Source organism: Oncorhynchus kisutch, linkage group LG12 (assembly GCF_002021735.2).
Source record: "Oncorhynchus kisutch isolate 150728-3 linkage group LG12, Okis_V2, whole genome shotgun sequence".
Taxonomy (NCBI): domain Eukaryota; kingdom Metazoa; phylum Chordata; class Actinopteri; order Salmoniformes; family Salmonidae; genus Oncorhynchus; species Oncorhynchus kisutch.
This window is the reverse complement of record NC_034185.2, coordinates 8665781-8692640: the sequence shown is the minus strand read 5'-3', so window position 1 is coordinate 8692640 and position 26860 is coordinate 8665781. Positions and strand designations below refer to the sequence as shown.

Below are 26860 nucleotides of genomic sequence, written 5' to 3'. Positions count from 1 at the left end.
TTTATGAAGCCGTCCTGTTCTCCACTCATTACCTGTATTAACTGCACCTGTTTGAACTCGTTACCTCTAGAAAAGACTCCTGTCCACACACTCAACCAAACAGACTCCAACCTCTCCACAGTGGCCAAGACCAGAGAGCTGTGTAAGGACATCAGGGATAAAATTGTAGACCTGCACAAGGTTGTGATGGGCTACAGGACAATAGGCAAGCAGCTTGGTGAGAAGGCAACAACTGTTGGTGCAATTATTAGAAAATGGAAGAAGTTCAAGATGACGGTCAATCACCCTCGGTCTGGGGCTCCATGCAAGCTCTCACCTCGTGGGGGCATCAATGATCATGAGGAAGGTGAGGGATCAGCCCAGAACTACACGGCAGGACATGGTCAATGACCTGAAGAGAGCTGGGACCAGTCTCAAAGAAAACCATTAGTAACACACTACGCCGTCATGGATTAAAATCCTGCAGCGCACGCAAGGTCCCCCTGCTCAAGCCAGCGCATGTCCAGGCCCGTCTGAAGTTTGCCAATGACCATCTGGATGATCCAGAGGAGGAATGGGAGAAGGTCATGTGGTCTGATGAGACTAAACTCCACTCGCCGTGTTTGGAGGAGGAAGAAGGATTAGTACAACCCCAAGAACACCATCCCAACCGTGAAGCATGGAGGTGGAAACATTCTTTGGGGATGCTTTTCTGCAAAGGGGACAGGATGACTGCACCGTATTGAGGGGAGGATGGATGGGACAATGTTTCGCGATATCTTGGCCAACAACCTCCTTCCCTCAGTAAGAGCACTGAAGATGGGTCATGGCTGGGTCTTCCAGCATGACAACGACACGAAACACACAGCCAGGGCAACTAAGGAGTGGCTCTGTAGGGAAGCATCAAGGTCCTGGAGTGGCCTAGCCAGTCTCCAGACCTGAACCCAACAGAAAATCTTTGGAGGGAGCTGAAAGTCCATATTGCCCAGCGACAGCCCCAAAAGCTAAAGGATCTGGAGAAGGTCTGTATGGAGGAGTGGGCCAAAATCCCTGCTACAGTGTATGCAAACCTGGTCAAGAACTACAGGAAACGTATGATCTCTGTAATTGCAAACAAATGTTTCTGTACCAAATATTAAGTTCTGCTTTTCTGATGTATAAAATGCAAATTAATTACTTAAAAAATCATACGTGATTTTCTGGATTTTTGTTTTAGATTCTGTTTCTCACAGTTGAAGTGTATCTATGATAAAGAAATTACACCTCTACATGCTTTGTAAGTAGGAAAACCTGCAAAATTGGCAGTGTATCAAATACTTGTTTACCCCACTGAATATGGCTCTGACTGGAGCTAGTAACTATTGAAGATATCCATCTGAATAACTTCAGATTGACTTGGTTTAAACAGCTTTACACAGAAGGGTTTAGGTCAGTCATCCACAAACGTTCTGCACTGGTGGTATGAACATTTATTTGGTTAATTCACCTTGGTCAGACGACCACAACAGTCACAGTATATATTACATTTCTGTATAAAGTAAATAACTCACAACCATCCAAGATTCCAACAATTTATACTCAGGCCTTTATTTGGACAGCCCACATTTTCTCCTCTTCTCCCAATCCCTTGTTTGTCAGTTGGGGACCAGCAATCAACCAGTTTGCTGGATGGATACTTGTAGTCCACTTCTCAGCAAGCACACTGCTCCACATATACAGTCCCTTCACAACGTTCACAACCCTTTAACTCTTCCACATTTTGTGTTACAGACAGAATTGAATATGAATTACATTTAGATTGTCATTGATACCCATAATGTCAAAGCGGAATTTTGTTTGCAGAACATTTTGTTTTTAAAAATGCTGAAATATTTTGAGTCAACTATTCACCCCTTTTGTTATGACTAACTTAAGTTCAAGAGTAAAAGTGTTAAACAAGTCACATGGACCCACTGTGTTCAATATTAGTGTTTAACATGATTTTTGAATGACTGCCCCACACATACAGGTAAGGCCCCTCAATAGAGTAGTGAATTTCAAGCACAGATTCAACCACAAAGACCAGGGAGGTTTTTCAATCCCTTGCAAAGAAGGGCACCTATTGGTAGATGGGTAAAAAATAAAAAGCTAAATATCCCTTGGAGCATGGTGAAGTTATTTATTACACTTTGTATGGTATATCAATACACCCAGTCACTACAAATATACAGGCGTCCTTCCTAACTCAGTTGCCGGAAAGGAAGGAAACTGCTCTGGGATTTCACCATGAGGCCAACGGTGAGAATGGCTCAACATTGTACTTACTCCACAATACTAACCTAATTGAAAAGAAGGAAGCCTGTTTGCAACAAGGTACTAAAGTAATACTGCAAAAAATGTGGCTAATAAATTAATGTTTTGTCCTGAATACAAAGCGTTATGTTTGGGGCAAATCCAATACCACATTCCATATTTTCAAGAATACTAGTGGCTGCATCATGTTATGGGTATATTTGTCATTGTTAAGGACTGGGGAGTTTTTCAGGATAAAAAAAATTAACAGAATGGAGCAAAGCACATGCAAAATCCTAAAGGAAAATCTTTCTACCAAACACTGGGAGATGAATTCACCTTTCAGCAGAACAATAACCTAAAACACAAGGCCACATCTACACTGGATTTGCTTAACCAAGACAACATTGAATATTTGAGTGGTCTAGTTACAGTTTTTACTTATATATACTTGAAATTCTATGACAAGACTTGAAAATGGCATTCAAGTCTTATCAATGATTAACAACCATTACTTTTTAAAGAATGTGTGAACTTATAAATATTTTTTTTTTAAAGGTAGAATTCTGTGTAGATCGTTGACCAAAAATGACAATTTAATCCATTTTAATCCCACTTTGTAACATCAATTTTTTTGAAAAAGTCAAGTGGTGTGAATACATTCTGAAGGCACTAGAAGTTGCTCCTAACCACAGATCTAGGAACAGATTTCCCCTGAATCCTAAGGAGGATGACAAAAATATCTGATCCTGTATCAGGGGTTATGTGCCACTACTACCTTATCCCAGAGTTTATCATTGCAGTCGTAGTGCAAAAGAATCACCGATATAGACAAACCTTGCATCCCAAATAACTATTCATTCAAGATAAGCGATTCGGAGCCTCGCCTTCATGCTCAAATTGACCCCCTCAAATACGCTCATAGCCATGCCTACACTGTGAGCACTAGGAGTGGTCAGCGGTAGTGTTGCAGGCCGAGGACCCCTCTTTCTGTGCAGGCACGGGGACAGGCAGCTGGTGGAAGTGTTGGATGGCCTGGGCTACCTTCTCTGGACAGATGTTGTAGACGGGGTGGCTGGGGGCCTGGAGAGAAGAAAACACAACTTTTTAAAGCCATGTAAAATGTGAATTCCATCAAAGAGTGGGCCACCAGCTAAAATCTAAACAATGTAAGCGTTCACATGTTAGGGCTCCTAAGGATGGGAACAGGAAACGGTCCACTTCTGGGTCATACTGTATGATGTTCATGCTAATTTTACAAGAAAGTGTCTAACAAATCAGAAAGGGGAGCATGATACTTAAAAAAAAAAAAACTGGATTAAATATTCTCGAAAAACTCCTAGAGGCTCACCAGTCTGTTCTCCTCCCGGCCGACGATCAGCTCGTGGTGCAGATCCATGTTGCCAAAGTGCTGCGCTACGGACAGACCACTCAGACAGTAACAGGTGTGGTAGAAGTCTCTGGATCTTGAGGAGGAAAGGAAGAGGAATGTGTGAAAGGAGGTTCTTGTTTCTGCAATCAATTTATTGTAAAAAGAAAAAGAAAAAAAAGGGGTGTGTCTCTGTATGTAATACACACAGGTAACTACCAAAATAAAGGAAACACCAACATCAGGAGTCTTAACAGGACACCACGAGCCTCCAGAACAGCTTCAATGCACCGTGGCGTCGATCCCCCTGTCTCTTTGAGACACCTCTTTCAGAGTAACAGATTTCTTCTAGCCATGGTAGGGATGTGCATGGTTATTTGAATATCTAAACGGGCCTACATTTTAGCAAGCACATTTTCTTTAAACCAGATTTTTAACACTGAGAAGGCTTTTTCCAAATGAAAAACAAAATATCCATTGTTACATAAAAGGATATACAATGACATTTAACATACTACATTTAATAAAACAAACTTTTCAATGTAGTTACGACGTGCACGGTTCGGCCCATAAAAACACAGGTAGCCTTCACGTGTGTAGCTTGTTGTTTATGTTGCCAATCAAATGGACGAAGAAGCTCAATATGTAGCAAGTGGAGTGAGAGTTCACTAATTCAATGAAAGATGGAATAAATAAGCTACAAAGAGCTGTAGGCTGTTTTATCCAAATGGGGTTGGGGAAAAACCGTAGCCTAGTGGTTAGAGCGTTGGAATTGTAACCGAAAGTTTGCCCGTTCAAATCCCTGAGCTGACAAGGTACAAATCTGTCGTTCTGCCCCTGAACAAGCAGTTAACCACTGTTCCTAGGCCGTCATTGAAAATAAGAATTTGTTCTTAATTGACTTGCCTTAAAAACATTATTTTTACCTAGTTAGCTTAGCTAGCTCTGAATGAACCTAGTTAGCTTAGCTAGCTCTGAATGAACCTAGTTAGCTTAGCTAGCTCTGAATGAACCTAGTTAGCTTAGCTAGCTCTGAATGAACCTAGTTAGCTTAGCTAGCTCTGAATGAACCTAGTTAGCTTAGCTAGCTCTGAATGAACCTAGTTAGCTTAGCTAGCTCTGAATGAACCTAGTTAGCTTAGCTAGCTCTGAATGAACCTAGTTAGCTTAGCTAGCTCTGAATGAACCTAGTTAGCTTAGCTAGCTCTGAATGAACCTAGTTAGCTTAGCTAGCTCTGAATGAACCTAGTTAGCTTAGCTAGCTCTGAATGAACCTAGTTAGCTTAGCTAGCTCTGAATGAACCTAGTTAGCTTAGCTAGCTCTGAATGAACCTAGTTAGCTTAGCTAGCTCTGAATGAACCTAGTTAGCTCTGAATGAACCTAGTTAGCTCTGAATTAATTAGGCCACTCCAGATGAGACAGGCACTGTTATATGGGATGATAAATAACATTCAGATTCTGAAGACTTTAATATCCTCAGAGGCAATTCATCTTGCAGCAGTCATAAAACATACATCTAAAAAAATAAATAGCAAAGGATATTTACACGCAAATAGGCAGGGTAAGTGCAGTTGCTATATGCAATTAGTCAACATATTAAGTTGCAGAATTGCATTCGGAATAAAAAGAGTACCTGGCCCTATTTTTTTAAATATTTTTTTTACCTTAGGGAGTCTGTACCTGCGGCCAGAGGGAATTCAGGGTGGAGTGAATGGGAGGAGTCAACCTCTATTGTATTCACCTTATGGAGAGCTCTGCCCAGGTAGAGATATGACGGTTCTTGCCCCGTGATTTTTCTACAAGTCCTGACTATCTTGTTTAACCTTTTTTTCCCCAGTGCAACCTTGATATCCCCAAAGCAGCAGGTCAAGCAGTAGGACAGAATGATTAATTTAGAAAAAAAAAGACAACCATGATGGTTAGATCAACAATTAGATTTTTTAAGTGTAGTTTCCTTAAGAAATACAGTCTGTTGGCCTTAAAAAATAGCGTCAGGACTGCTTGTTGATGATAAGCCCAAGGTGTTTGCACTCCTCCACTATTTCAATGGGTTCATCTTTTATCAGTGGTGGTGTGTGCATGGTAGTTCCTTCCAAAGTCAAATGATCGTGTCCTTTGTTTTGGAATGTATTTCAATTTAGATGGGATGACAGCCAAATCATTCAGAGCTGGTCCACTCTCTGTCTCATCCCCTTCGAGAAGACTAACCAAAGCAGTATATTTGATCAGGTGGCGCCCTGGGAACAGTCTCCGGCAGCTGTCTGTATACAGTATGTATAGTACTGGTAAAAAGAACACTGCCCTGTGCGGTCCCAACTGAAGTAGTGCCCACCTCAGAGTGTGTGTTGCCAACTCGTACCTTGCTGGGACCTATCAGCTAGGAAGTTGGTGATCCGTGTGATAAGCATAGCATCAAGTCCTCAGTCTCCTCTCACTCTGACCAGTGTGCAAAATGGAGGGGGTCAAGAAGGTGTCTGGTGGTGGTGTTGATTATTTAAAGAGATTTAAGAGAGACAGGTCTATAAACATTTGATGCAGATGGATGAGAGGTTTTTGGGACAGGTACAACAACAGATTGTTTCCATAGCGATGGCATTTTCAATGTTTCAAGGGGCCACTGGAAGAGAGAGAAGAGAGAGAGAAGAGAAGAGAAGAGAAGAGGAGAGAAGAGGAGAGAGAGAGAAGAGAGGAGAGAGAGAAGAGAGAGAAGAGAGGAGAGAGAGAAGAGAGAGGAGAGAGAGAAGAGAGAGAAGAGAGAGAAGACCCCGCTCAGCTGAGCGGAAGTGTTCCAAGACACTACCACTTATGTCATCAGGCGACGGACTCTTTCGTGTACAAAAAAACAACATAAAACACTCGTACGACTACCTCGCGCGTTCTCGGTTGCCATGACATCCTCCTTCAGACGGGCCGGGGGAGCGGGGTGAAGAACTAAGAACTTAGTTAATTGGCTGTAGAGAGGCACCCCCTCTTGTTGTCCAGGCAGGGATCGATACGTTGCCTCGCTTTGAAGGGGGCGTTTGCCATATTCTTAATGCCCATCCAAGGCAGACCGAAAGGGTCTCCCTGTGACATCTGTTACAGTTTATCCTTGTTCCGGAATCTTACGGAATCCCCCCACCGCTCTCTGTAGCTCTTTTCTTTAGAGTAGATTATCGGAGGCAAACACTTGTTTCTTCATGTAAAGCACCACTTTCAATTCTTTGGTCACCCATGGTTTGTTGTTAGGAAAGTGGCTCCCATTTTGGCTGTAGTGTTTCCATACGCGTGTTCTTTGTTATTATCTCCGGTAAAGAACATACTACTCTCCGTATTAAATTGTATCATTTATTTACATATTAGGGAAACTGAGGTTTGATTATAAACGCTGTTTGACTTGTTTGGTTAAGTTTATTGGTAACATTTGGGATTCATTTTGTATGCATTTTGAAGGAGGGAAACCGGTGGATTATTGAATGAAGCGCGCCAACTAAACTCAGTTTTTATGGATATAAAGGACTTTATCAAACAAAAGGACCATTTGTGATGTAACTGGGACCATTTGGAGTGCCAACAGAAGAAGATCTTCAAAGGCATTTATAATATCGCTATTTCTGACTTTCATGTCTCATCTGCCTGGTTGAAAAAAAGTGTTTCATGCTTTTGTATGCGGGGCGCTCTCGACAGATAATTGCATGGTGTGCTTTCACCGTAAAGCCTTTTTGAATTCTGACACAGCGGATTAACAAGAAGTTAAGCTTTATTTTGATGTATAACACTTGTATAATTATTATTCATATTTAACCTTCATAAAAATACTAGTGTGTGTGTGTAGTGTAGGGTACATACTTGCCAGGCTTGTCCAGCAGCCCTCTAGTGTGTGTAGTGTAGGGTACATACTTGCCAGGCTTGTCCAGCAGCCCTCTAGTGTGTGTGTGTAGTGTAGGGTACATACTTGCCAGGCTTGTCCAGCAGCCCTCTAGTGTGTGTAGTGTAGGGTACATACTTGCCAGGCTTGTCCAGCAGCCCTCTAGTGTGTGTAGTGTAGGGTACATACTTGCCAGGCTTGTCCAGCAGCCCTCTAGTGTGTGTAGTGTAGGGTACATACTTGCCAGGCTTGTCCAGCAGCCCTCTAGTGTGTGTGTGTAGTGTAGGGTACATACTTGCCAGGCTTGTCCAGCAGCCCTCTAGTGTGTGTGTGTGTAGTGTAGGGTACATACTTGCCAGGCTTGTCCAGCAGCCCTCTAGTGTGTGTAGTGTAGGGTACATGCTTGTCCAGCAGCCCTCTAGTGTGTGTAGTGTAGGGTACATACTTGCCAGGCTTGTCCAGCAGCCCTCTAGTGTGTGTGTGTGTAGTGTAGGGTACATACTTGCCAGGCTTGTCCAGCAGCCCTCTAGTGTGTGTGTGTGTAGTGTAGGGTACATACTTGCCAGGCTTGTCCAGCAGCCCTCTAGTGTGTGTGTGTAGTGTAGGGTACATACTTGCCAGGCTTGTCCAGCAGCCCTCTAGTGTGTGTGTGTGTAGTGTAGGGTACATACTTGCCAGGCTTGTCCAGCAGCCCTCTAGTGTGTGTAGTGTAGGGTACATACTTGCCAGGCTTGTCCAGCAGCCCTCTAGTGTGTGTGTGTGTGTGTAGTGTAGGGTACATACTTGCCAGGCTTGTCCAGCAGCCCTCTAGTGTGTGTGTGTGTGTAGTTTAGGGTACATACTTGCCAGGCTTGTCCAGCAGCCCTCTAGTGTGTGTGTGTGTATGTAGTGTAGGGTACATACTTGCCAGGCTTGTCCAGCAGCCCTCTAGTGTATGTAGTGTAGGGTACATGCTTGCCAGGCTTGTCCAGCAGCCCTCCAGCAGGGTTCTGACAGCAGAGGAGTGTGTAGTGTGTATATGTAGTGTGTGTAGTGTAGGGTACATACTTGCCAGGCTTGTCCAGCAGCCCTCCAGCAGGGTTCTGACAGCAGAGGAGGATGTACTCCTGCAACGCCTGCTGCTCAAACATCCACTTCTGCAGGCTCAATGTAGAGTCCCCTGTTGGTCAACAAAAAATGAACAAAAACTACAAAACCAATGATATTAGTTATATGGGAGGTAGCCAGAGGCTAGTACTTTTCAGACCAGGGGTCGTAGAAAATGTGGCCCGCCTGCCGCTCTGGTTATCGATTGGTCCGCCCGCCTGCCTCTCGCTCGCTCTCTCTCTCGGTCTGTCGGTCCGTCTGCCTGCTTCTGTCTGCCTGTCGGTCCATCTGCCTGCTTCTGTCTGCCTGTCGGTCCGTCTGCCTGCTTCTGTCTGCCTGTCGGTCCGTCTGCCTGCTTCGGTCTGCCTGTCGGTCCGTCTGCCTGCTTCTGTCTGCCTGTCGGTACGTCTGCCTGCTTCTGTCTGTCTGTCGGTCCGTCTGCCTGCTTCTGTCTGCCTGTCGGTCCGTCTGCCTGCTGCAACGACTTACCTGGTCATGTATTATCCTTGACGAATCAAAAACGACACACGGAGAAATGCACTGGAGGAAGGGGACGTGCCAACTAGCTTCAAAAACCCCCCCCCAATACAAATAAAATAAAAACCAACAACAACGGCTTACCTGGTAATCCCCATACCAGAGCCTATGGTCATGAAGGGCAATACCTACAACTGGACATTGTTTAGAGCACAATGGGGAAACAACTATGAGATAGCTACAGGTCTGGACGAAAAGGAAGCAGAGGTCTGTATCATAACTCTGCTAACCGTGATGGGAAAGGAATGTCACATCTTACAGTGGAATCTGCATATGTCTAAAGCAGAGAGAACTGACCTGGTCAAAAACATGGATAGAGGAGCTACAGAAACACTCATTCAAGTTTTTTAATAATCATTTTTTAACCTTTATTTAACCAGGCAAGTCAGTTAAGAACAAATTCTTATTTTCAATGACTGCCTAGGAACAGTGGGTTAACTGCCTGTTCAGGGGGTAGAACGACAGATTTTTACCTCGTCAGCTCAGGGGGTTTGAACTTGCAGCCGTCACGGTTACTAGTCCAACGCTCTAACCACTAGGCTACCCTGCCGCCCCAAGTACGTGCTCTATGACAAAAGGTACATGTTTAACGCTCGTCAACCCAAGTCGACGTGAAACATCTGAGCAAGCTGGTAGACGTGTGAATTACGAGAGAGGTACTGGTTCGTGTCGGCCACTAAAAAGACAAAGCTGCGTGAACGTGCATGCTCACAGAACCTGAACAAAGTCATAGACACGTGTCGTTCAAGTGGACCAGAGACATTACACCGACCGTAAGAGACCGTCACAATCAAAAGGCCAAACCTATGGTCGTAAAACAGAGTTCACAGGGGACACTAACAAAAACACACTGCCAAACAACTTACCCTGTCTTATACTGTGGTTCAGTACATGCCAAAGCCAAATGCCTAGCATACCTGTAAACAAACACATACCTCGACACATACCTGTAGACAAACACGACACATACCTGTAGACAAACACAACACATACCTGTAGACAAACACAACACATACCTGTAGACAAACACAACACATACCTGTAGACAAACACAACACATACCTGTAGACAAACAACACATACCTGTAGACAAACACAACACATACCTCGACACATCTCACAGGTCAATAACTCTGAAAGACGAGGCAAAACAAACTAGCTCCACTCAGTGCTGACCCATTGACATACGACCCCAGTCATACAATTAAAACGTCAACTAGACACGGGATCAACGGTGAATGTCATGAAACTACGGGGGGGGAGGGAACTACAGCGAGCCACGTAAGACGCCATTCCAGTTCTCCAACCAAAAACAGTAAACCTTTATGACGGCACACTGATAAATACAACAGAAGCAAACAATCTCAAAACAGATCATGATGGAAAAATGGTTTCATATCAAATTTGAGGTCATGGAGACATCCCAGCTTCCTCTCCTGTCAGCTGACACCTGTTAAAGACTCAGGGTACTACATGGGAACCATCCCAGCTTCCTCTCCTGTCAGCTGACACCTGTTAAAGACTCAGGGTACTACATGGGAACCATCCCAGCTTCCTCTCCTGTCAGCTGACACCTGTTAAAGACTCAGGGTACTACATGGGAACCATGCCAGCTTCCTCTCCTGTCAGCTGACACCTGTTAAAGACTCAGGGTACTACATGGGAACCATCCCAGCTTCCTCTCCTGTCAGCTGACACCTGTTAAAGACTCAGGGTACTACATGGGAACCATCCCAGCTTCCTCTCCTGTCAGCTGACACCTGTTAAAGACTCAGGGTACTACATGGGAACCATCCCAGCTTCCTCTCCTGTCAGCTGACACCTGTTAAAGACTCAGGGTACTACATGGGAACCATGCCAGCTTCCTCTCCTGTCAGCTGACACCTGTTAAAGACTCATGGTACTACATTGGAACCATGCCAGCTTCCTCTCCTATCAGCTGACATGTGAGACTCAGTCTACTACATGGGAACCATGCCAGCTTCAACTCCTATCAGCTGACATGTGAGACTCAGTCTACTATATGGGAACCATCCCAACTTCCTCTCCTGTCAGCTGACACCTGTGAAAGACTCAGGGTACTACATGGGAACCATGCCAACTTCCTCTCCTGTCAGCTGACATGTGAGACTCAAGCCTTCTACATGGGAACCACAGCCAAATGTTAGATCACATCAACACCCCAAGCACCACATCCACTGAGGAGATCATGTCCAAGTACAAGGACGTGTTAGATGGTCTTGCCTGCCTTCCTGGAGAGCTACACCTAGAAGCAGACGATGCAGCCGGGCCTGTGCAGCAGCTACCAAGACGGACACCTATTACACCTAATAGAAAAAATAACCACAAAGGCCATACATTCAATGGACAATGCAGACATCATCATGCAAGTCACAGAGCCTACACCCTGGATTAACAACATGGTTGTCATAGACAAACCTGATAAACTACAAATATGCACAGACCATAGTGCACTCAACAAAGCCATATAACGGAGATCCCACTTCCAAATGCCCACAATAGAAGAGATTGTACCAGACACAAAGGGTATTCTCAGTACTCAGTGACAAAGATATTGGCAAGCCAAACTTGGTGAAGTGAGCAGCTCTCTAAAAACTACCTGTACACCCGTGGGCAGGTACAGACGGCTGAGAATGCCATTTGGAATCAAGCCAGCAGCTGACGAAAACCAACGCAGACAGTGGTGAAGCACTACAGGGACTTTAAATAAGTGAATGTAATCGCGGATGACATTCTATCCTATGGATGTGGTGACACACACACACAGATTGATGGCAGATCATGACCGAAACCTCACAGTTCTCCCTGCAGAGAGCAAGAGATGTCAACCTGAAGCTGAATTTAAAAAAATAAACTCTGGTTAAAAGCTACCTAGTGTGACATTACACGGGTCGTGTTCTCACCTGACCCAGAGAAAATAACAGACATTCAGTACACCGCTCTACATCTAGTCACTACAACGGCTGTTAGGGTTTGTGAACCATCTTCCAAAATTCATTCCCCGCTCATCTGATGTGTGTGTGTGTGAGTGAGTTACTCGGAAGACTGATCGACAAGGACATCGATTGGACATGGCTACCACAGTCTCAACTGCTGAGTCATGGTATCAAACCGTCACAACACCCAACGCTCAAATACTACAACCTGAACGAGGAAGTCACCCTGCGGTGTGATGCCGGTGAGGCAGGTTTGGGTGCAGCCCCGCCACAGAAAGGACAACCTGTTGCACTTAACCTCCAGAACATTTGACTCAGACAGAACAAAGATGTGCACAGATTGAGAAAGAACGTCTCGTTATTATTTTTTGAATGTGACAAGTTCGACCAGTATCTGCACGGCAGAGAGTTCATCACAACACAAAGCGACCACAAACTGCTGGAGCCAGTCTTAAAAAAAATAAAAGAATTCCCTACTCACAACACCCAAGAGACTACAGAGAACGTTGCCAAGGCTACAGAAGATACCCACGTGCAACACAACGGCAAAGAACTACTATGTGGTCACATACGACCGAATACAACAGGTCCACATGACCGTGAAATACTTACTTACAAGCCCTTAAACCAACAACGCAGTTCAAGAAAGAGTTAAGAAAATCTTTACTAAATTAGGTTTAAAAAATAATCGTTAAAAGAGCAACAATAACGAGGCTGTTGGATGACTGGTGTCGTTGAGCAGCTTCCCTGCATGTATATCGTACGTTTCAGATATTCAATAAATCAATTCAATAACGAGGCTGTTGGATGACTGGTGTCGTTGAGCAGCTTCCCTGCATGTATATCGTACGTTTCAGATATTCAATAAATCAATTCAATAACGAGGCTGTTGGATGACTGGTGTCGTTGAGCAGCTTCCCTGCATGTATATCGTACGTTTCAGATATTCAATAAATCAATTCAATAACGAGGCTGTTGGATGACTGGTGTCGTTGAGCAGCTTCCCTGCATGTATATCGTACGTTTCAGATATTCAATAAATCAATTCAATAACGAGGCTGTTGGATGACTGGTGTCGTTGAGCAGCTTCCCTGCATGTATATCGTACGTTTCAGATATTCAATAACGAGGCCATGTACAGGGGGGTACATGCTACCCAATGAAGACCGTATCAACGTTCCCTTGCTCTTGTACTGAATAATCTGCCTACAAAACAGATATTATTGGGGTATTGTGTGTAGGCTAGTGACCAAAAAAAACAAACAATTTAATACATTTTAAATTCAGGCTGTAACAAATCTAAATGTAACAATAAAAAGTCTAGAGGTTTAAAATCCTTCTAAAGTTTCTGTACCGGTCTTTGTGACACTCAGGGTGATGTATCAAACTCATTCAATTAATTCAAATGTACATTTTTTTGCACGATATTCCAAATGCCTGGTATAGCAAGAATCAAGGCATTGTTATTTTTGTTATTTTTATGAGAGTGTTTACGTCCGCTTGTTCTCCGGTTGTATTTTTGGTCTCGTCTCTTTCGCTCCTCTGTGCACCTTCCCATTCACACCAGAGATAATATATAATGATGAGATGCACGTCTCCACCCTAACAACGGGAGTCGTTGTCCTAAAGATGGGAAGACAGGCGACAAGCTCAGGTCCATAATAAACCCATAGAAACGCATTGGCTTTATTTAAACCCATGGTTTACACACACCAAGCCCCCGCGCCAAGCCCCCCCCCCCTCACGCCAAGCCCCCCGCCCCTCACGCCAAGCCCCCCGCCCCAACAAAGTTGAGAGATCTCATCTTAATCTCTAACAAGCGGTTTCAACTCATTATTTGGATTTGAGATTTGGTCCAACAGAATCTGGACACCGAAACACATTGAGACATTATTTTACTGTAAGGGAGGAGAAGTAACCTTTTCTAATGATACCCTTTATGTGTCTCAACTCCTCACATTGGTTTTAGTAGTGTCTGCTCTGTGCACAGAGTATCACTGTACATTGATTATGGAAAATGAATGCTCAGTTTGTCGCGGGTGGCTTTGGGGTACCACGTACCGCTAGCAGCAATTTAGCCAAAGACTGTTATACTAGGTGTGTAGTCTGTGTTTTATATATGTGCAATAAGCATAAAACACACTTAACTAAGGAATTGGCAAATCGTTCTCATTCTGAGACATAAGGTAGGCCAACATCTCAACAAAGTGGACAGGCCAACATCTCAACAAAGTGGACAGGCCAACATCTCAACAAAGTGGACAGGCCAACATCTCAACAAAGTGGGACAGGCCAACATCTCAACAAAGTGGGACAGGCCAACATCTCAACAAAGTGGACAGGCCAACATCTCAACAAAGTGGGACAGGCCAACATCTCAACAAAGTGGACAGGCCAACATCTCAACAAAGTGGACAGGCCAACATCTCAACAAAGTGGGACAGGCCAACATCTCAACAAAGTGGGACAGGCCAACATCTCAACAAAGTGGGACAGGCCAACATCTCAACAAAGTGGACAGGCCAACATCTCAACAAAGTGGGACAGGCCAACATCTCAACAAAGTGGGACAGGCCAACATCTCAACAAAGTGGACAGGCCAACATCTCAACAAAGTGGACAGGCCAACATCTCAACAAAGTGGACAGGCTAACATCTCAACAAAGTGGACAGGCTAACATCTCAACAAAGTGGACAGGCCAACATCTGAATAAAGTGGACAGGCCAACATCTGAACAAAGTGGACAGGCCAACATCTGAACAAAGTGGACAGGCCAACATCTGAACAAAGTGGACAGGCCAACATCTGAACAAAGTGGACAGGCCAACATCTGAACAAAGTGGACAGGCCAACATCTCAACAAAGTGGGACAGGCCAACATCTCAACAAAGTGGGACAGGCCAACATCTCAACAAAGTGGGACAGGCCAACATCTCAACAAAGTGGGACAGGCCAACATCTCAACAAAGTGGACAGGCCAACATCTCAACAAAGTGGACAGGCCAACATCTCAACAAAGTGGACAGGCCAACATCTCAACAAAGTGGACAGGCCAACATCTCAACAAAGTGGACAGGCCAACATCTCAACAAAGTGGGACAGGCCAACATCTCAACAAAGTGGGACAGGCCAACATCTCAACAAAGTGGACAGGCCAACATCTCAACAAAGTGGGACAGGCCAACATCTCAACAAAGTGGGACAGGCCAACATCTCAACAAAGTGGACAGGCCAACATCTCAACAAAGTGGACAGGCCAACATCTCAACAAAGTGGACAGGCTAACATCTCAACAAAGTGGACAGGCTAACATCTCAACAAAGTGGACAGGCCAACATCTGAATAAAGTGGACAGGCCAACATCTGAACAAAGTGGACAGGCCAACATCTGAACAAAGTGGACAGGCCAACATCTGAACAAAGTGGACAGGCCAACATCTGAACAAAGTGGACAGGCCAACATCTGAACAAAGTGGACAGGCCAACATCTCAACAAAGTGGGACAGGCCAACATCTCAACAAAGTGGGACAGGCCAACATCTCAACAAAGTAGACAGGCCAACATCTCAACAAAGTGGAAAGGCCAACATCTCAACAAAGTGGACAGGCCAACATCTCAACAAAGTGGACATGTTGTTCAAAACAGTTGGAGACGGACAGCCGTGTGTGTTCATAAAATCAACAGGGCAAACCTTGTTCGCTAGCAAATAGATTCAAGTTGAAATATTAAAAGATGAGCTGGCTACTCACTAGCACGTGGGCTTGAGAGGTTGTTGAGGAGACCGGTGTTCGTTTTCTACAGCAGGCATTAGCCTGCTACAAGATAATGCCTGCTACAGGCATTAGCCTGCTACAAGATAATGCCTGCTACAGGCATTAGCCTGCTACAAGATCATGCCTGCTACAAGATCATGCCTGCTACAGGCATTAGCCTGCTACAAGATCATGCCTGCTACAGGCATTAGCCTGCTACAAGATCATGCCTGCTACAGGCATTAGCCTGCTACAAGATCATGCCTGCTACAGGCATTAGCCTGCTACAAGATCATGCCTGTTACATGCATTAGCCTGCTACAAGATCATGCCTGCTACATGCATTAGCCTGCTACAAGATCATGCCTGCTACAGGCATTAGCCTGCTACAAGATCATGCCTGCTACAGGCATTAGCCTGCTACAAGATCATGCCTGCTACAGGCATTAGCCTGCTACAAGATCATGCCTGCTACAGGCATTAGCCTGCTATAAGATAATGCCTGCTACAAGATAATGTCTACTACAAGATAATGCCTGCTACAGGCATTAGCCTGCTACAAGATCATGCCTGCTACAGGCATTAGCCCTCTACAAGATAATGCCTGCTACAAGATAATGCCTGCTACAAGATCATGCCTGCTACAGGCATTAGCCTGCTACAAGATAATGCCTGCTACAAGATAATGCCTGCTACAAGATCATGCCCGCTACAAGATCATGCCTGCTACAGGCATTTGCCTGCTACAAGAAGTTAGGTATTATTAGTGAACGGGAACTATGAATGGTTCTAGATGAATTTGTAAAAAATCTCTCTCTCTATATATCTATATATCTCTATATATAGTGAATCACCTATAAGTTATAAAAACACGGAGATATGATTTTTAGTTACTACACCTACCACCTTTGAAGAGGGCTCTGTGTAGCAGTGGCAGCAGCCCAGCCTGCCAGAAGGAGTAGCAGCCGTCCACCAGTTTGTTACAACGACCCTGGAACCCTCCCTCGTACCTCTCTGTCTGCTTGCCACCCACCGCTAACGGAGAGGAGAAGAAGGAGAGAGAGAGAGGATAAGAAAGAAGGGAGATGAGAGAGAGATGGAGAGAAAAAGAAGGAGAGGGAGAGAGAGAGAGGAGAGAGGAGGAGAAGAAGAGAGAGAGAGGAGAAGAATAAGAAAAGAGGAAGAAGAAGGAGAGAGAGAGGAGAGAGAGAGAGGGAGAAGAAGAGAGAAGAAGGAGAGAGAGGGAGAAGAAGGAGAGAGAGAGAGAGGAGGAAGAAGGAAGAGAGAGGAGAAGAAGAAGGAGAAGAGAGAGGACAGAAGAAGGAGAGAGAGGAGAGAAGAGGAGAGGAGAGAGGAGAAGAGAAGGAGAGAGAGAGGAGAAGAAGAAGGAGAGAGAGAGAGAGAGGAGAAGGAGAGAGAGAGGAAGAGGAGAGAGAGGAGAGAGAGAGAGGAGAAGAGGAGAGGAGAGAGGAGAAGAAGGAGAGAGAGAGAAAGAAGAGAGAGAGGAGGGGAAGAAGGAAAGAGGGAGAGAGAGAGAGGAGAAGAGAAGAGAAGAGAGAGGGAGAGAAGAAGAGGAAGAGAGAGAGAGAGAGAGAGAGTAGAGAGGAGAGGAGAGAGAAGAGAGAGAGAGAGGAGAAAGAAGAGAGAAGGAGAGAGAGGAGAGAAGGAGAGAGAGGAACGAAGGAGAGAGAGGAGAAGAAGGAGAGAGAAGGAGAGAGGAGTACAGCAGGAGAAAGATAGGCAGTAAGAGAAGAGAGAGTAAGGGTGGTGTTATCATCACTAAAGAGCCTCATCACAATGAGAGAAACTGACGCCATTTTCCCTACAGTTCCAGGAAGGCAGCCATTTTCTATCCAAACCAGCCATAGTGTAAATGCCGTGCAGCGTACACAGTGAGAGCGGATGGAGTTTCATCCAGCCTTTCTGCTCTTTAAAACTAGCCAGATGATGAAACCCCATGAGGTTCCTATCAGAGAGGGTCTAACATGAATTGATATTTGCAAACTGAAAAATGTGGACGTGGTTGCTATAGCAATGGCTAATTGGGAATCATTCCAGAGGACTGGACTGAATCATTATGGAATTGGTTTAAGTACCAGCTGGAGTCCTCAGTCGTGTGTCTGTTTCTGAAGCTGGGGAAGAAAACTTGACAGGTTTCATTCCCCAACTGCATATGAAAACAAAAACACTGTTCTTATAGAAAAAATCCCCTCCTCGTTTGTCAGTTCTCTTCTGTTTAGTGTCTAGTGAATAGGACCTGTTCTGAGAGCTGTGCTTAGCGGTGAGGACTGGTGGCCAGAGGGGTGAGGACTGGTGGCCAGAGCGGTGCGGGCTGGTGGCCAGAGCGGGGTGGGGACTGGTGGCCAGAGGGGTGAGGACTGGTGGCCAGAGGGGTGAGGACTGGTGGCCAGAGCGGTGAGGACTGGTGGCCAGAGGGGTGAGGACTGGTGGCCAGAGGGGTGAGGACTGGTGGCCAGAGGGGTGAGGACTGGTGGCCAGAGGGGTGAGGACTGGTGGCCAGAGGGGTGAGGACTGGTGGCCAGAGGGGTGAGGACTGGTGGCCAGAGGGGTGAGGACTGGTGGCCAGAGGGGTGAGGACTGGTGGCCAGAGGGGTGAGGACTGGTGGCCAGAGGGGTGAGGGAGGACTGGTGCCAGAGGGGTGAGGACTGGTGGCCAGAGGGGTTGAGGGACTGGTGGCCAGAGCGGTGAGGGTTCCTACTCTTCTGGTAGTTTTGGGGAAGTGATCTACACGTCAGCCCATGGTGTCTCTTTACAGACCTGGGCGGAGTCCAAAATGGCACCCTCTTCCCTATATAGTGTACAACTTCTGACCGACCGGCCTCTGCGCACCCTCTATATACACACACCATCACTTCAGTCAAATGCTGATCAAGAAAATGGGTTCTCAGGGGAAGTAGTGACATGGGATACCTCTGCAGAGAGGACACAGTGACATGGGATACCTCTGCAGAGAGGACACAGTGACATGGGACACCTCTGCAGAGAGGACACAGTGACATGGGACGTGTGAGTGGAGTTCTGGACAGAACTGAAAGCAATGCTGTAGCTGAATGGTTGACTCAGTTCAGAAAAGGAGGAGATTTGAGGTCTGGATAGAACTGAAAGCAATGCTGTAGCTGAATGGTTGACTCAGTTCAAAATGATGTATAACTATCTTTTTTATAAAGTGTTATCGTCCATTACACAAATCGGAACCAAAGGAAACAAGACGTGGAACCTGTGATGTTGGTGACTCACCAGCAGAGACTTGAGATCCAGCATGTGCTCCTTCCCCAGGATGACCAAGGCAGCCATCCCACAGAAGGTGTACCCTCCATGGGCCTCTAGCCCAGGGACGCCCCCGAGACCCCCCTCCCAGTTCTGACAGCTGGAGGAAGACAGGAAGGAGACATCACGGTAGCAGACAGTGAGTAGGCATGAGGAAGACAGGAAGGAGACATCACGGTAGCAGAGAGTGGGTAGGCATGAGGAAGACAGGAAGGAGACATCACGGTAGCAGAGAGTGGGTAGGCATGAGGAAGACAGGAAGGTGACATCACGGTAGCAGAGAGTGGGTAGGCATGAGGAAGACAGGAAGGAGACATCACGGTAGCAGAGAGTGGGTAGGCATGAGGAAGACAGGAAGGAGACATCACGGTAGCAGAGAGTGGGTAGGCATGAGGAAGACAACATGGTAGGCATTCACTGTCTTTCTACAGAACGGTGTAAACACATGATCACTACGAAGTTATTTTTCTAAAGTACAGGGGACCAAACCCTTGTAATTATTACAGTCCATTTAACTCACAGTATGACTGTCCTATTCTTATGATGTAACTGAAATGTTAATTATCAAAAAGGAACACCAGTTCGATAGACAGACATGAAATAAGTGGTCTGGCTGAGCGCTATACTACAGTACCTGACAATCCACGTGGGAGTGTCCTGGAACAGTGTGGGTGTCATGATGTTGGTGAGAGACGCCACTGACGCAGCACAGTAGGTACTCCTACAACACAGAGAGGGGTGGGGCTTAATACACAGTAGGTACTCCTACAACACAGAGAGAGAGGGGTGGGGCTTAATACACAGTAGGTACTCCTACAACACAGAGAGAGAGGGGTGGGGCTTAATACACAGTACGTACTCCTACAACACAGAGAGAGAGAGGGGTGGGGCTTAATACACAGTACATACTGCTACAACACACAGAGGTAGGGCTTAATACACAGTATGTACTGCTACAACACAGAGGGGTGGGGCTTAATACACAGTATGTACTGCTACAACACAGAGAGAGAGAGGGGTGGGGCTTAATACACAGTACGTACTCCTACAACACAGAGAGAGAGAGAGAGGGGTGGGGCTTAATACACAGTATGTACTGCTACAACAGAGAGGGGTGGGGCTTAATACACAGTACATACTGCTACAACAGAGAGAGAGAGGGGTGGGGCTTAATACACAGTACGTACTGCTACAACACAGAGAGAGAGGGGTGGGGCTTAATACACAGTACGTACTCCTACAACACAGAGAGAGAGAGAGGGTGGGGCTTAATACACAGTACGTACTCCTACAACACAGAGAGAGAGGGGTGGGGCTTAATACACAGTACGTACTCCTACAACACAGAGAGAGAGGTAGGGATTAATATACAGTACGTACTCCTACAACACAGAGAGAGACCAAGAAAGATAACGAGAGAGACCATGTTTGGACCATTCTAGTTTGTTGTTGATGTGGACACCAAGCAATTTGAAGCTCTCAACTTGCTCCACAACAGCCCCGTCGATGAGAATGGGGACGTGCTCGGTCCTCCTTTTCCTGTAGTCCACAATCGTTGAGGGAGAGGTTGTTATTCTGGCACCACCTGGCCAGGTCTCTGACCTCCTCCCTATAGGCTGTCTCATCGTTGTCAGTGATCAGGCCTACCACTGTTGTGTCGTCTGCAAACTTAATGGTGTTGGAGTTGTGCCTGGCCATGCAGTCCTGGGTGAACAGGGAGTACAGGAGGGGACTGAGCACGCACCCCTGGGGAGCTCCAGTGGATCAGCGTGGCAGATGTGTTGCTACCTACCCTCACCACCTGGGGGCGACCCGTCCAGTTGGATCCAGTTGCAGAGGGAGGTGTTTAGTCACAAGGTCCTTAGCATATTAATGAGCTTTGAGGGCACTATGGTGTTGAACGCTGAGCTGTAGTCAATGAATAGCATTCTCACATAGGTGTTCCTTTTGTCCAGGTGGGAAAGGGCAGTGTGCAATAGAGATTGCATCATCTGTGGATCTGTTTGGGCGGTATGCAAATTGGAGTGGGTCTAGGGTTTCTGGGATAATGGTGTTGATGTGAGCCATTACCAGCCTTTCAAAGCACTTCATGACTACAGACGTGAGTGCTACAGGTCTGTAGTCATTTAGGCAGGTTGCCTTTGTGTTCTTGGGCACAAGGACTATGGTGGTCTGCATGAAGCATGTTGGTATTACAGATTCAATCAGGGACATGTTGAAAATGTCAGTGAAGACACCTGCCAGTTGGTCAGCACATGCCCGGAGCAGAGTACACGTCCTGGTAATCCATCTGGCCCCACAGAGTGAATGTTGACCTGTTTAAATGTCTTACTCACGTTGGCTACGGAGAGCGTGATCACACAATCGTCTGGAACAGCTGATGCTCTCATGCATGCCTCGAAGCGAGCATAGAAGTGATTTAGCTCGTCTGGAAGGCTCGTGTCACTGGGCAGCTCGCGGCTGTGCTTCCCTTTGTGGTCTATAATAGTTTGCAAGCCCTGCCACATCCGACGAGTGTCTGAGCCGTTGTAGTATGATTCAATCCTAGTCCTGTATTGATGCTTTGCCTGTTAGATGGTTCGTCGCAGGTCATTGCAGGATTTCTTGTAAGCTTCCCGGTTAGAGTCCCGTCCCACACCTTGAAAGCGGCAGCTCTAGCCTTTAGCTCAGTGCGAATGTTGCCTGTTATCAATGGCTTCTGGTTGGGATATGTACGTACGGTCACTGTGGGGACGACGTCCTCAATGCACTTATTGATAAAGCCAGCGACTGATGTGGTGTACTACTCAATGGGAAGAATCCCAGGAACATACTCCAGTCTGTTCTAGTAAAACAGTCCTGTAGTTTAGCATCTGCTTCATCTGACCACTTTTTTTAATAAACCGAGTCACTGGTGCTTCCTGCTTTAATTTAGCTTGTAAGCAGGAATCAGGAGGATAGAGTTGTGGTGTGTGGAGTACAGGTTATCTAGAATTTTTTTCCCCTTTAGTTGCACATTTATACAGCTGACTGAGTTAGTGCCAGCATCTGTCTGTGGTGGTAAATAAACAGCCACGAAAAGTATAGCTGAGAACTCTAGGCAAGTAGTGTGGCCTGCAGTTTATCACAATATACTCAACTTCAGGCGAGCAAAATCTAGAGACTGCCTTAGATTTCATGCACCAGCTGTTTCAAATATGCACAGACCCCCCCCCCCCCCACCTCGTCTTACCGGAGTGTGCTGTTCTATCCTGCCGGTGCAGCGTGTATCCAGCTAGCTGATTATCCATGTCGTCATTCAGCCACAATTCCGTTAAACATAGGATATTACAGTTTGTCCCATTGGTAGGATATTCGTGATCGTACCTCGTGTAGTTTATTGTCCAATGATTGCACGTTGGTAGGATATTCGTGATCGTACCTCTTCTAGTTTATTGTCCAATGCCTGCACGTTGGCGAGTAATATTGACGGTAACGGCAGCTTTCCTAGTTGTCTTCTGCGGGTCCGGACGAGGCATCCGGCTCTTCGCCCTCTGCGGGTCCGGACGAGGCATCCGGCTCTTCGTCCTCTGCGGGTCCGGACGAGGCATCCGGCTCTTCGTCCTCTGCATCGCTTCCTTTTGCGAATAATTGGGATGTCGGCCCTGTGGGGTGTTTGGAGAATAACGTGAGAGTCCTGCTTGTTGTTGTTGAATAAATTTGTCTAATCCGAGGTGAGTGATCGCTGTCCAGATATCCAGAAGCTCTTTGTCTAATCCGAGGTGAGTGATCGCTGTCCTGATATCCAGAAGCTCTTTGTCTAATCCGAGGTGAGTGATCGCTGTCCTGATATCCAGAAGCTCTTTGTCTAATCCGAGGTGAGTGATCGCTGTCCTGATATCCAGAAGCTCTTTGTCTAATCCGAGGTGAGTGATCTCTGTCCTGATATCCAGAAGCTCTTTGTCTAATCCGAGGTGAGTGATCGCTGTCCAGATATCCAGAAGCTCTTTGTCTAATCCGAGGTGAGTGATCGCTGTCCTGATATCCAGAAGCTCTTTGTCTAATCCGAGGTGAGTGATCGCTGTCCTGATATCCAGAAGCTCTTTGTCTAATCCAAGGTGAGTGATCTCTGTCCTGATATCCAGAAGCTCTTTGTTTAATCCGAGGTGAGTGATCTCTGTCCTGATATCCAGAAGCTCTTTTCTGACGTAAGATACGGTTGCAGAAACATTATGTACAAAATATTTGACAAATATCGCAAAAAAAAACCCCCACAAAAACCACATAATAGCACAATTAGTTAGGAGACCGTAAAACGGAGGCCATCTCCTCCAGCACCATTTTTCCATCAGCAGAACCCGAGACAGAGCTGCATTTCCTGACAAAATGGAAAAATGATATAAAACAATTAAGAGAGTTCAGTTAACCCACTGTTCCTAGGCCGTCTTTGTAAATAAGAATTTGTTCTTAACTGACTTGCCTAGTTTAATAAAGTTTACATTAAAAAAAAAAAAAAGTTGTGGAACCCTCGTCTCTCTCAGCCCAGCTGCTGACGGTTAAGGATGGATTCCAATCCAATACTTCGACCTCCTTTCCTCTGCCAATGCTGGCCGTGTGGATTTAAAAGAACTGGAGTACGGTACTTATCACCTATGCTTATCCAATCCTTTAAGCTATCTGAGAGTATTTCCACAAAGTTGAAACCCTCTGATGAGAGTAGGCTACCCGTCCTGTTGGGGGAGGACGCAGAGAGCCGTGGGTTGGAAGCGCACTACAATGCTGCCTGCCATAAGATGAGGGACAGTGTCTGACAGACCAAACAACCTGCAGACCAATGTCCTTTGTGATTATTGTTCAATGTATGGTTATTTTGACCATTTATTGTTGTTACTGTTGACAATATTGTTGATTAAATTGTAAATATTGCAAATCCCCAAAGTAAGCTTTGGCAATATGTACATTGTTAAATCATGCCAATAAAGAACATTTCTTTTTGAGAGCACGAGACACACAGAGCGAGAGAGAGAGACAAAGCGTGAGACAGAACTGCAAGGCCTACGCCTGTTGTATTCGGCGCATGTGACTAATAAAATTTGATTTGAAAGAGATCGAGAGAAACATTGTTATCACATATCAGTGATGTCTGCTCCACTAACAGTGAAACCATGGCGATGGAAGGCTGCTCAACTTCGTCACTCACCTGACGTCCACCTCTCCTCCTATGTGCATCACAAAGGACCCATCTGGCTGCTTCACAGAGAACAGGAAGGAGAGCAACTTCTCCCTGAGGGAAGAGGGAGGGAAAGAAGGAGGGAGGGAGGGAGGGAGGGAAAGAAGGAGGGAGGGAGGGAAAGAAGGAGGGAGGGAGGGAGGGAGGGAGGGAGAGAGGGAGGGAGGGAGGGAAAGAAGGAGGGAGGGAGGGAAAGAAAGAAGGAGGGAGGGAGGGAAAGAAGGAGGGAGGGAGGGAAAGAAGGAGGGAGGGAGGGAGGGAGGGAAAGAAGGAGGGAGGGAGGGAGAGAAAGAAGAGGGAGGGAGGGAGGGAGGGAAAGAAGAGGGAGGGAGGGAGGGAGGGAAAGAAGGAGGGAGGGAGGGAGGGAGGGAGGGAGGGAGGGAGGGAGGGAGGGAAAGAAGGAGGGAGGGAGGGAGGGAGGGAAAGAAGGAGGGAGGGAGGGAGGGAGGGAAAGAAGGAGGGAGGGAGGGAGGGAGGGAAAGAAGGAGGAGGGAGGGAGGGAGGGAAAGAAGGAGGGAGGGAGGGAGGGAGGGAAAGAAGGAGGGAGGGAGGGAGGGAGGGAAAGAAGGAGGGAGGGAGGGAGGGAGGGAAAGAAGGAGGGAGGGAGGGAGGGAGGGAAAGAAGGAGGGAGGGAGGGAAAGAAGGAGGGAGGGAGGGAGGGAAAGAGGAGGAGGGAGGGAGGGAAAGAAGGAGGGAGGGAGGAGGGAGGGAGGGAAAAGAAGAGGGAGGTAGGAGGGAGGGAGGGAGGGAGGGAAAGAAGAGGGAGGGAGGAGGGAGGGAGGGAAAGAAGGAGGGAGGTAGGAGGGAGGGAGGGAGGGAAAGAAGGAGGGAGGTAGGAGGGAGGGAGGGAGGGAAAGAAGGAGGGAGGTAGGAGGAGGGAGGGAGGGAAAGAAGGAGGGAGGTAGGAGGGAGGGAGGGAGGGAAAGAAGGAGGGAGGTAGGAGGGAGGGAGGGAGGGAAAGAAGGAGGGAGGGAGGGAGGGAGGGAGGGAGGGAAAGAAGGAGGGAGGGAGGGAAAGAAGGAGGGAGGTAGGAGGGAGGGAGGGAAAGAAGGAGGGAGGTAGGAGGGAGGGAGGGAGGGAGGGAAAGAAGGAGGAGGTAGGAGGAGGGAGGGAGGGAAAGAAGGAGGGAGGTAGGAGGGAGGGAGGGAGGGAAAGAAGGAGGGAGGTAGGAGGGAGGGAGGGAGGGAGGGAAAGAAGGAGGGAGGTAGGAGGGAGGGAGAGAAGGAGGGAGGTAGGAGGGAGGGAGGGAGGGAAAGAAGGAGGGAGGTAGGAGGGAGGGAGGGAGGGAGGGAAAGAAGGAGGGAGGTAGGAGGGAGGGAGGGAGGGAAAGAAGGAGGGAGGTAGGTAGGAGGGAGGGAGGGAAAGAAGGAGGGAGGTAGGTAGGAGGGAGGGAAAGAAGAGGGAGGGAGGTAGGAGGAGGGAAAGAAGAGGGAGGGAGGTAGGAGGGAGGGAAGAAGAGGGAGGGAGGTAGGATGGAGGGAGGGAAAGAAGGAGGGAGGTAGGAGGGAGGGAAGAAGAGGGAGGGTTACTATAAAACATTGCTGCTATGGCAACACGTGTGTCACGCTCAGTCGTCACAACGTTCGGTTGGCAGACACTAGAGACAAATAGTTTGAAGTAAAAGGTCTGTAGTGACGTCTCTAGCACTGCCTTCGACCACTGTGCCACTCGGGAAGCTCCCGAGAATTGGTTGTTTAATGTGACTTCTTTCTTTTGATGTTGTAGTCGCGACCGTACCCGTCGACAATGGTGTCGTACCCGTCGATAATGTTGTAGTACCCGTCGACAATGCTGTAGTACCTGTCGACAATGCCGTAGTAACTGTACCCGTCGACAATGCTGTAGCACCTGTCGATAATGCCGTAGTAACTGTACCCGTCGACAATGGTGTCGTACCCGTCGATAATGTAGTAACTGTACCCGTCGATAATGTTGTAGTAAATGTACCCGTCGACAATGGTGTCGTACCCGCCGATAATGTAATAACTGTACCTGTCGATAATGTTGTAGTACCCGCCGATAATGTTGTAGTAACTGTACCCGTCGATAATGTTGTAGTAACTGTACCCGTCGACAATGGTGTCGTACCCATCGATAATGTTGTAGTAACTGTACCTGTCGATAATGTTGTAGTATCCGCCGATAATGTTGTAGTAACTGTACCCGTCGATAATGTTGTAGTAACTGTACCCGTCGACAATGGTGTCGTACCCGTCGATAATGTAGTAACTGTACCTGTCGATAATGTTGTAGTACCCGCTGATAATGTTGTAGTAACTGTACCCGTCGATAATGTTGTAGTAACTGTACCCGTCGACAATGGTGTCGTACCCGTCGATAATGTTGTAGTAACTGTACCCGTCGATAATGTTGTAGTACCCGTCGATAATGGTGTAGTAACTGTACCCGTCGACAATGTTGTAGTAACTGTACCCGTCGACAATGTTGTAGTAACTGTACCCGTCGACAATGTTGTAGTAACTGTACCCGTCAATAATGTTGTAGTAACTGTAGCCGTCAATAATGTTGTAGTAACTGTAGCCGTCGATAATGTTGTAGTAACTGTACCCGTCAATAATGTT

At 46.7% G+C, this 26860-nt stretch overlaps 1 protein-coding gene across 1 annotated transcript in view; it reads right to left on the bottom strand.

Annotated features, from left to right (window-relative positions):
* Positions 1 to 1433: 1433 nt before the first annotated feature.
* Positions 1434 to 26860, bottom strand: part of fntb (farnesyltransferase, CAAX box, subunit beta) — a 37323-nt gene continuing 11896 nt past the window's right edge. Inside the window, 8 exon segments of the mRNA XM_031836805.1 lie at positions 1434 to 3333; positions 3602 to 3716; positions 8515 to 8626; positions 16705 to 16815; positions 16818 to 16836; positions 19061 to 19190; positions 19725 to 19811; positions 24249 to 24332. Coding sequence (XP_031692665.1) covers positions 3196 to 3333; positions 3602 to 3716; positions 8515 to 8626; positions 16705 to 16815; positions 16818 to 16836; positions 19061 to 19190; positions 19725 to 19811; positions 24249 to 24332 — 796 coding nt within the window. The 3' untranslated portion in view covers positions 1434 to 3195.